The 11,707-nt window shown below is 40.3% G+C and overlaps 1 protein-coding gene across 1 annotated transcript; it reads right to left on the bottom strand.

The window, feature by feature from the left end:
- Positions 1 to 1,471: 1,471 nt before the first annotated feature.
- On the bottom strand, positions 1,472 to 3,299 carry cldni (claudin i; the record flags this gene model as incomplete). Its single annotated transcript, XM_079564908.1, has 2 exons — positions 1,472 to 1,966; positions 3,168 to 3,299. The coding sequence occupies 2 exons, from the start codon at positions 3,297 to 3,299 to the stop codon at positions 1,472 to 1,474; spliced, it is 627 nt and encodes a 208-aa protein (XP_079421034.1).
- Between the last annotated feature and the right edge of the window lie 8,408 nt (positions 3,300 to 11,707).

Below are 11,707 nucleotides of genomic sequence, written 5' to 3'. Positions count from 1 at the left end.
ATTTTGCGCAGTGATCAAAAATACGTTTGCAGAGTTCAAAGCTAATTTAGCGATTGAATTCTCCAGGTTATGCCCTTCAAAGTGACATTACTGTACAGCCTGCCCATATTCACGTAGATTTAATTTGTGAAAGTTGTGTTTTTAAAGCAGTATCGGCTCCGATATCAGATACCAGTATCGGATTGGTGCATCTCTAGTATTTTAGATCATACAGAATATAAGAAAATGATAAGATATAGCCTTCCAGATCTGGCAACGATACTCCCTGAGGCCAACTGAGGTGCCTTTGGTTGACATTAAAACAGTAGAAAATTAAACAAATAACTATGAAACGCTAGAAAGCTAACTATGAACTACTTGTGCGGATCTAGACTGCTGGACAATGTTATATTTTGTACAATAGCTAAAATTGTTGTCTTCGCTTTACATGTTTTTGGATTTAAAACAGTGCAACTGATATCAATTGTTCAAAACACAACAAAAAGTACAGATATAATAGGAAGCACATTTAGTACAAAGCTAAATCCCAGTAATGCTAAAAAGGTTAAACTAAAAAAACAAAAACAATAACATGTAAGTAATTGTTGAGTATGTACAAAAACATAAAAACTGTGAAACTACGAAACTGTTGTGTTGTTCACATAGACTGTACATCAAAGACAAACCAAGAGGCATTTCACTCGAGAAAAGCTACAAGAGCGGCCATTTTGGATATCTAGGACTTTTGCCTGGAGAACTTAATGAGAACTTGATGTTGCAATAGAATCCAGATGTCATTTATACAGACTATGATCATTACTCAGAACCTGGCCACACCTAAAATAATAACGATGTGGTCCAGACAGTCTAAAACATGTCTTAAATGGAGCCATTGTGAAATACCTGTTTTATATATGTACAAAGAAAGTTTCTATATCCAGTGCGGGCTACCTGTAACATAAAGACTATACCCAAAAGAAACAAAACAACTGTCTGTACAAGTTAAATGACCTCAATTCAGAATATTATGAGAAACAACCATTAGGTGGGGATCTCCATGAGATAAAAAAGAATACTTAAACCTGTCAAACAGTAAACCAATAAACAAAACAAAAATCCAAATGAGTTAAACTTGTTGATGCTACAATAAAAAAAAACACGTTGACTTTAATTAGCTGTACGTTTTTCAATCTAAATGTTTCTGTTAATTGTAAGCAGTAATTTTCAGTAATTTTGTGATTACTAAAAATTGCAATGCTTTCAACTACATTTTAAGAGTCAGAGAAAAAAGTTGCATTAATATTGTTAATTAAAGTCAGCATGAGTATGTTTTGTTCATTTTTTATGCAAAGTTGTCCGTTTGAGTTGACTATACTTACTAACTTTGAGTAAACAATTTGTGGTGGCATTTTAAGTCAAGGCTACTCAAAAACAATACTCCAAATTTAAGTCATTTAACTCAAGGTTTTTTGTAAGTTTTTTTTTACTTTTCTCACACGTAATTTTTCGGGGCAGAGGCCGAGTTGCTGTAGTACTTAGCCGTGCCGCCTGAGCTGCTCTTCGGTCGGCTAAAACAACACAGCAGCCCTCCCGCCAACAGGAGCAGGACCCCCGCGCCCCACCCGATGAAGATGCACGGCCCCAGCTCCATCTTCTGAGTTCCTATCATCGGGTTGTTGAAGTCCCGCACCACGGAGTGCGCGGACCAGCTGGCGGGGATGATCACCAGCAGGCCGCCGATCAGCAAACCCACCCCGGCCACGAGGCTGATCTTGGGCTTGGCGTCTTCGTTTTCGACGCAGGTGGTGAAGTCGGCCCCGCAGAAGAGGATGAGGAGGGCGATGCAGCTGACCATGGCGCTGATGATGGTCATGGCTCGCGCGGCCTGCAGGTCCGAGGCCAGGACCAGGAGGGAGTCGTAGCTTTTGCACTGCTGCTGCCCCGTGCTCTGAATCACGCACTCCATCCATAGGCCTTTGTACGTGCTCTGTGGAGAAAGTTTGATGTACAGTAAGTTACAGGAACAGTTAAAAAGTAAGGCATACTTTATTGTCTCTGTTAGAGAATTGGTCCTCTACATTGGACCCATCCTTCATTGAGACTTTGGCAAACTGTCTGGGAAGTCCTTCTGCAGATCTGACCAGAGCTGGTTTGATCAGACCTAGTGATATGTTGATGGAGGGAACCAGAATCCCCAGAGATAAGTCACCGAGATACCACTTTTTGGGTTAGTAACAAATGGAACAAGTCTCTCGGAAGTCCAAGTCCTTGTAGAATAGTAGAATTTCAAGTCCCCCACTCCAGTGAATCCATCCATCCATCCATCCATCCATCCATCCATCCATCCATCCATCCATCCATCCATCCATCCATCCATCCATCCATCCATCCATCCATCCATCCATCCATCCATCCATCCATCCACAGCTGCCCAAATCACATTGCACCAGCCCCTATGGCTCCCCCTGCAGGTGGTGGGTCCACGGAAGGATGGCCTCTTGGTTCAAACCGGGCCTGTTGGTCTCTCACAAGGGGCTTCTGAACCACTCTTTGTCTGACCCGTCACCTAGGTCCTGTTTTCCCATGGGAGACCCTACCAGGGGCACGAAGCCCTCGACAACAGAGCCTCCAGGATCATTCGGGTACTCAAACTCCTCCACCAAGTTAAGCAGGTGGTTCCAGGAGGGGCCAGTGAATACAATCATTTATTAATACTTTTTCCTCCATGGGAATATTTCTACTGTCTTGGTATGGCTACATTTTTGCTGCCTTGTTAATGTAAGTTGGGTAACAATCACAAACAATCACTCTTCTCAAATCACAAAGTCACCAATTCCAAATCAAGTCACGAGTCATTAGTGCTTAGGTCCTGGTTGAAGCCCATGTCTTGATCTTGATCTTGTCTTGATTTATATCTGTGATAGTAGTCCAGCACTTGTCTTGACAGTGGGCAAATGGAAAGAAATATGGTTGCTGTTCTGCACCTATGGCTATTTTGAGCAACACCACAATCACACACATTTTAACAGGTCCACATGGCCACAATGGCAGTGTGAAATGCTGAGAATAAGATTCGAACCGCCATCTTTCCCACTGACTAGTGTTTGCAGTGGTGATAAAGGTGCAACAGGAAAGCTACCAATGTCAATGTTTGCAGTCTTATTACAGTTGCATCAAGTGTTTCTTACCTGTGCTGTGACGATGTTGGAGCCCACAAAAGACGACACTGTCCAGCGCGGGATGGCACAGCACACGACCACCCCGATGAGCCCCAGGACCCCGAGGGCAACACACACAATCTGTACTCCTACTGAACCCATCCTGAAAAAAGACAGAGAGGGGACAAAGTTATTTCAACAGCTCTGCATCAGACACACAAATTCACATTACAAGCTTGACACTTCACTTGGACAAACAAAAGGAATGGAGCAGCATGGCAACAGATACGTAGATGCTTCACGGAAAACCACGGAAATAGTCTGGTATTTAAATGTGCTTACAACACAGCTCAGACCTGTTCACCACAACTCCCTCTAAAATCCTGCACTGTCACTCAAAAAGTTGTTACTTCGGGTCCAAAGTGTAGTCATGCATGAACTTAATATAGAAGCTGCAGTTACGCAAGACCTGAGGTGGCAGTAGTGAACATAAAATGGCCAACTTGCATCTAGTCTCTTTAAACTCCACTTTTTTCAACTATATTGAAAGACAAGACAAGCTTTTCTAAGCTTTTTTTTTATAGTTTATAATTGACACAAATATGAAAATCTGTGGTTTGAAAAGACTGTTGTGTTCAGGGCCAGCCCTATAGCCAATTTGGCGCCCTAGGCAAGAATGAACTTTCGCACTTGGACACGTTTTTGGATATGGATTATTGTTATATTATGATTATCTACTAATTTGAAAACAAAACAAATAAAACAGAGCATGTGGGTGATGAAACGCATAGAAGGACCATGGTGGGCTACATTTATATCTAGTTTTCAACACAAAAGACCACAAGTCTCTATCACTTTCTGATCCAAAGTTATGTCCGAAAATTGGCGATGTTGTTAATGGCGGGAGAATAGGGTTAAAAAATTAAAGCCCAATTCGGTGCCCCCTCCAGCAGATGACACCCTAGGCGGCCGTCTGGGTCACCTATGGCTAGGGCAGTTCCTGGTGGTGTTTCATTCACCAGCCAGAACTCAGACACAACTTCCTCCTTTTGCTGCTCCCTACAGTATAGACTAATACAAATGTAATTCTCTTTATGTACTTATTACGTGGACAAGAATTTACAACAGAAATGAAAACCAGGACTTAATTCTGAGTAAAAGACTTTGCCTAAAGACATAAAAACAAACCAAGTTTCCTGCAGTGCCTTAATGCAGTGTCTCTAATCCAATAAAATATGAATTCCTCAATAAAATGTTGCTTTATTACTATCACAGCTCTTCATCTATCTTGATCATCGCAAATGTACTTTTCATATCCTGGAGCTGGATTTCCAAGGCGCTCCTCTCATGTGTGAATGCATATCTTGTGGGTGCATATACGCCCTCTGACAGGCCCATACAGGAACAGTAGCCCGGGGATACCTTTATAACGGGCCGTGTTGAGACAAGCCTAAACCAGACGCTATCACCGCCCCATTCAAAGTGTAACCCACCTTTTACACAGGTATCCAGGCCCCTCCTTAGAAATGTGACCGCTAAAGTTGTTTTTGAACACCCACTGAATGAATCGTGAGGCACAGACTTGCAATGACAAATGTGGAACAATTGTTTGTTTTCGTAGCCGCCTAAGATTGTGTTTATATAAAAAATAATAGATTTTCTTGGTGATTCTATTTTGCTTTTTCTCCCTGAAGAAGGCTGTTTTGTTCATGTTTTTTTTACTTGTTAAATGAATAAGCTCCTTGCAATAAAGCACATTCAGAGAAAATAGAAACCTCTGATGACGGTAGACTGCCCTAGTTTTCCTTTTCTCATTCAAAAAAAAGGTTTCTGTATGAGTTGTTTTGCATAGCCTACTTTCTACAGTGTTCATTTTGTACCTTTTGCATGTGATAGTAGTAGTAGGCGACCGACAGTCATTCCCAAATCTTACTGATCTAACGTTTCCAAGTTCTTTTGATGTGCTTTTGCTAACCCTCAACAGTGCCGCCTTTCCTCCTCCTCCATCATCAGCAGCTCATTTATGTAAACCTACTTTCACAACTCTATGTCCAACACTATTCGTGCATTATATTCTCTGCATAGATCACACCATTTAGTTTATATCTTGCGGGTAATTAGTCTATTCGCCCAAAATTGTGCTCACATTCATCGTCTTGTCTATTACAAATTGTCCAAATTGAAGCCAGTGACACTTTTTACCTTGTTTTACTATTGAACTATGTGCAAACAATGATTTTAATCAGTTCACTTACAGCATTGCCGTGGACTATAAAATTAAAAATGTTATTTACTATGCATCAGTCAACCAATGAATTAATAGTCCAACTCCAATGACAAAAACATCCTTTCAAAATGACAAAAATCCTCAAAAGACATTCATTCAGTAAAATTCAAAGCATTCCTTTTGCACCAGAGTAGGCCCACATTAAACACAAAGACGCTTACCTTATAACTGTTCTGATCTCTTACTTCAGGTATGTCTTCTTGTTGTTTGCTGTTGGTCGGATGCTTGTCTAAAATGTAGCGTACTGGAAGAAATGGGGGGGTATTTGAACAGGAATGTGAGGTGAGGGTTTGGGGCGGGACCACGCGCTCGTACGAAGACCAGACTGGACTTGCCCAATTCCAGAGTTCCCCTTTAGTTTTGCAGCTTAAGACCACGGATACATCACACAGACTGTAATCTTGCCTTCTCATGCGGTTATTGAAAAAAGCGGTATATTGCAAAAAAAAAATTGTCGACATGTTTATTAAATTCTCAGCTCAATTCTGTTTGATCAGTGCAGTAAAGCCCCTTCAGAAAACTCCAAGAAGATAGATGATCAAACAGAGAGGGCATCCACCAAATTAAAGTCTACAAAAATATAACCACACTGAGAAGAAAATTCAAAATAAAGACATTGATGGTGTACAGTAGCTGATAAATAAAATAAAATAGACAGACAATGGTTATTTAGGTCCTTTGGCAAAACCACCTTGCTTTGTATCAATGTAACAGTGACTGTCGATGATAACCCTAAGATAACCCTAAAGTACTTTCTCGCTTATATTGTTTTAAGAATACTTGATTTACCGATACCTGAACAATACTTTTTTAATGCCGATACTCAAATATTTGTTTGTAAACAGGTTCACAAACTAGGATTTTTTCTTGGTGAGACGTGCGACATTAAACATAAAAATATATAACACAGAGTTTAGATAAAAATAAGCTATAAAAGTTTAAACTATAAGGTTTTAGGGACATGCATAAGAATATTAAAATAAATAAGATAAAAAATAAGAGGTGGTGGGACTATGTCTCTGAGCTGGCCTGGTGTCGCCTCATCTCTGCTGAGGCTGCTGCCCCCGCAAGCCGGCCCCGGATAAAGCGGAAGAAAATGGATGGATGGAGGTAAAATTACAACAATGAACAGCAATGTTAATGCTTCCATAAATGACTATTTCTTTAAAATTTATTTCAGCCCTTTTTGGTATATTTTTCCCCAATTTTTTCCTCAATTTTCCCCAATTTCTTCCCCGTCCTCATTTTTTTTCCCTTCCAATTTCCCCCTCCCCCAATTTATTCAAAAATGTTCCAGAATTTTTTCCGACATTTCCCCCCATTTTTCTCAATTTATTCACATTGGAGGTAAACTTGATATTATCTTAAATTTGCATATCTTCCAAACAGCAATTTCGATATTATCTTGTAGACGATATATATTGTCCCCCCTCTATTGGAAACATAAACAAAGCCTTCATTATCATTTGTTTATCTTTTACAAGCACGTAAATAGATGCTGGATGTGTTGCCGTAGTAACCACCATCCCTGCCTCCGGTCAAAGTACTCATAAGTCAGAAACGTTTAAAGTTGGGAAAAGGGTGTGTTGGCTTAAAGGGGCTAAAACATAATATTCATTGTCTGAGCAGTAACGTTAATTGCATTTTTTTTTGTGCTCGCTCCTATATGATGAGGAAAGCTTTGAAAATGTTTTGTAAACGATTAGAGCTCTTGGATTTAGTCGTCACAACCGCTAAGTATCCTGGGATTAGTGGCACATTCAATAATGATAAACTAATGGGGATTTAAAAATGCTAAATACTGGATTCATTATTCATATAGAAGCATTTTGACACTATCTGCAACTGCTTTTAACAAACTATAACAAACCTATAATCAATCTGTTTACCCATGCTTCACACACACTCAACAGTATGTAGTCTAATTATAAATGTTCAGTATCTGTTCTGTTGATATTTTTAGGTCATAATTTGATCGTCGTAACTATGCTGTATGACTCATGAAACACCAAACTTCACAAATGCCGGCACAGCCTCTTTTTCCATGATGTATGCCCCCTCCCTGCTGCATATTTGAGTTACGTCTGTGTCGAAACCGCTGCGGGACGACGGTGGGATGATGTAGGGAAATGAGACGTGCAGAGACACCTTTATGAAGTCAGATTATGGTGAAACCCAGAGAGGTGGGTGGCCTATTTTTGCCTGAACATTCGGATGATGATACAGACAGTTGCGTCAGTGAGGTAAATTTAGACACGGGAGATACTCGGTGATTAATCGGAAATATTGCAATGTTGGTTGATTATAAACAAGGTTGAAAAGAAATGGTAAGTATTTGTTCAGATTTACTTAGGAACCCTTGCTGTTTGCCCATTTTGAGCTCCTACATGTCACATATTGCTCTTTGCACTGAGTGTCGCATTAAAAAATTGAGCTAATTAAAGAAACCTGGGGTCCCGGTGGCCTATCAGTACACAGCTGATTGGCGTATTTAAACTTTAGACAGCATGTGTGTTGTCTAAAGTCTTTTATTACATGTTTAATGTGATCTATATCAATGCTGAAGGGCTGATACGCATTTTTAAAAGCAAAAAACAAGCATGATATGTCCACTTTAAAGGAACAGGCCACCGTTTTTCCATACTGAGATATGTTCTTATCTGAGCTTAGACGAGTTGATACGTAACTGTCTGGTCTTTGTGCGTGTCCTCAGTCACGCAAAACGACCAAGATGTTGTTAGCATTTTATTCCTATAGCTCCAAACAGGGTGAACTTAGAAGCAACCAAGCTCTTCCATAGGCACGCACAAAGACCAGACAGGTACTCGTCTAAGCTCAGGTAAGAACATATCTTAGTGTGGAAAAACGGTGGCCTGTTCCTTTAAAGAGGGGGTATTATGCTTTTTTCAGCCACATAGCACCAGTCTATAGCACACTACAATGATGACCAAACCTTCTGTTGGTCTGTAAATGCAGTAAATTAGAATAACTGCCTTGTATAAAATTGCTCTTTCAAAATGGTGGTAGCAAATGACTTGAAATAGGCCCCTGTCTCTTTAAGAACCTCTGACCCTTTCCGACACGCCCCTCCACACGCTGTCTGTGGCATCACAACAACACTCCGCTTGTCTCAACAGAAACTACGATCGGTGCATTTTAATTTTTATTGTTGGAAAGGAGCTACTGTTTATCACTTTGTGAACAATGGCCACACAGGATATTATTTGGAAACGAACCTTCCACACCGGACGCTTGGAAGGGGCTCTTGCCTGAAAAATAACTGCTGTTTGGAGGCTTCTCTTTGCATCTGCCCTATGGATCTCTAACTATACCCCCATGGACGACACCAGGATCTGCAGGAGCCCATACGACTCAAAAGACGGACATTATCTGTGCAGGTGGACAATGGTTTTTACCCCGTTAGCTTGTTATAATCGACTACAGCTCATTGTTGATGAAAAGTCTGCAATAAACCACAAATGTGTAAAGCCAGGCTCATTGTGTGATCATCGTAAAGGCTGCTTCGAGTAGTTGCTGCTTTATTGACGTTATTTGTGCATAATATGCTGCCGGTTTTCAATGAATGTGAAGGTGAAGGTTGTTAGCTTGTCGCGGCTAATAGTGCCTTAGCTCCGGGAGAAACCACTCGGCTACGACTCACTGTAGATGAAATGTGAGCAATAAACTACGAAATCAACAAACCAGGCTCCGTGTATGATCGTCATAAAGGCTGCTTCAAGCAGTTGCCTGTTTAGTGACGTTTTCAATGCATAATATGCTGCTTGTATTCAGTGAATTTTCCCGTTAGCTTGTCGCGGCTAGCTTGTTAGCTCCGGGAGAAAACCACTCGGCTATGACCCATTGTAGATGAAATGTGAGCAATAAACTTCCAAATCAACAAGCCAGGCTCCGTGTGTGATCATTGTTAAACGGTTCTTTATGTGTGTGGTGGTTTTATTGACTTTGTGTGCGCATATTTCTCGTTTTCACGTGATGACTCGAGGTTTAGCTTAGCATTAGCTTTCTCCGGAGGCTCTGTGCATCATCAAGGCCCAGCGCAGAACCAGACACTGAAATAAGTGTTCTTGTCACCGGTTTGAATCCTGGGTGTTTCGGTAACAGAAACACTGATGTGTGTCTTTGTAAAAGTTTCAGAACTGTAACTCCGGTTCACAACACATGAAGCTAATCCTCCATGATGACTGTTTACATCTTAGGGCTAGACACTGCGGGGAGGGGGTTCTGCTGAGGAGCAGTGGTTGGTTACTCGGCTGGTGACGAAAGGTCGGAGGCGTATCCTGGAGGTCGAGGGCGTTTCCTGAAGGAATCAGGCGTTTTATCCCTAAAATGGCCGCCATCAGAGTTTCTACAGATTACTCGAAAATACGTGAATGTGCTAAGGCAACACTTCAGGCATGTTTTTAATGAGGGAATGACTTAATAACATGATGTAAAGCTTGAAAAAGTCCATTTTGCATAATACCCCCCCTTTAATGGCGTATTACTATACAGAATAGCAATTTTGAAAATCTGTTGTTAAGCACCGCTTATAGTACACCTCTCATATCTTCCACTATGGATCAGACTCACCTGACTAACTTCCAGGTGAGTCTATGGTGATTCACCGAAGTGGCCAAATACATGAATCACACCAGGGAGATAAACTATAGCAGGGGTAGGCAAGTTTTCTTGGGCCGATTTTCTTTATTGTAAATAGACCGAGGGCCGAAGGCGCTGATTACTAGCCCAAAGTAAAGCACAACACTGGAAAAATGACCATCTTAAATGAGATAAATGACTTAAAATTGCTTGAATAAAAGTTCTTCTATGTTGAATTTGAGTCGATTTGAACTAATCCAAGATACAAATGTTAACGCCAATGGAACAAGAATAAAACCCACTTGAAATCAGACAAATAATTGTTTTTCACTTGAAATGACACAAAATGATCTGAATAAAGAGAATAACTACTACTAGAAGTTTTATGTCATCTAAATCCAGACCAAATCTACTCAAACCTTAGATTTAATCTCTTAATTCAAGTAGATTTATGTCATTTCTTCCTTAAAACGATTATGCTTTTTCCAGTGCACTTCCTTAAAATGCCATTGTTGTACATAATATATGACCTTGGGTGTATTGACAGTATTTCTACCTTTTTTTCTCCTATTTAACTCTAATAATGTTAAAAGTACTCTCTGATTTGTGTGATAATGTTTCTCAAAATCATCTTGAGGGCCAGAGGTTCTGTGCTGAAGGGCCGGATTTCCCTAATGAAATATGGTTACGTGAAGTGTTGCACGATAAAGTACAGTTACACAAAATTAAACAATGTGGATTTTCTAAGCGGATAAAAAGGGGAACTATATCGTAAGGCGTAATAATGCCAGGAGTACTTCGACATCCGTGCAGTAATATCTTCACTTTACTGTGTGGACGCCGAAGTATTCCTGAAAACGTGGAATAGCTTGGTAGCTTCTATCTTCACCTCATTTGGAGCTATAGAGGAGAGGAGGAGAGGCCAAATGCTAAAAGACCAGACAGGTACAAATGAACTTGTCCAAGCTAAGGTAAGAACATATCTCAGTATGTAAAAACGGTGGCCTATTCCTTTAAAGCGAGATTTTGCATCATCAACTTTTAAGAGTTTTTAACCATTGTTCTCTCATCAAAAACATCTGTACGTCAATTCATTCAAGTTCGATACTTCTGTTCTTCTTCAGCAGCATAAATTATGCTGTTTTAGCTTCCTGCTTTTTGTCTTATGATAGACAGTCTAGTGCCTGCTCTCCTGAAACCTTGAATTTTCTGTTAGTCTCACTGCTGCCTACAGGGGGCGCTCCAGACCAATTTGATATCTTGTCCGACATCATTACCTGTATTTTTCCATACATGCATGGACATTTTTTAAGTTAAAAAGTATATAAAGAAAATAAATATGTTGAAGGGCCCTAAATAATGTTTTTAAGTCACAATTAATCAAGATATGTATACAGTATTTTAATGAAAGCCTTTTAGCTGCTGTCCCCAAAACAAGTGCATGTTTGGTACCATGAGAGGACATTGACTTATTTATGAGAGGGAAATCCCATTGCCCCAGTTTCTACTTTAGTTAAATAACCTGTGCACATATAAATAGCCTGAAAACACAGCTGACACTGCATTCACGATGTTGAGAATTAATGAATTGGTTATGGCCTACTTTTTTGTCTGGACTGCTCATTTGTTGTGCATGGTGTTTTTGCGTCACAACATGGGTTAAAAGAGTAAGGCAACATTGTGT

This window comes from Gobius niger (assembly GCF_951799975.1).
Source record: "Gobius niger genome assembly, chromosome: 10".
Lineage (NCBI taxonomy): Eukaryota > Metazoa > Chordata > Actinopteri > Gobiiformes > Gobiidae > Gobius > Gobius niger.
The sequence above is the reverse complement of the archived record's forward strand: the minus strand, read 5'-3'. Positions and strand labels throughout refer to the sequence as shown.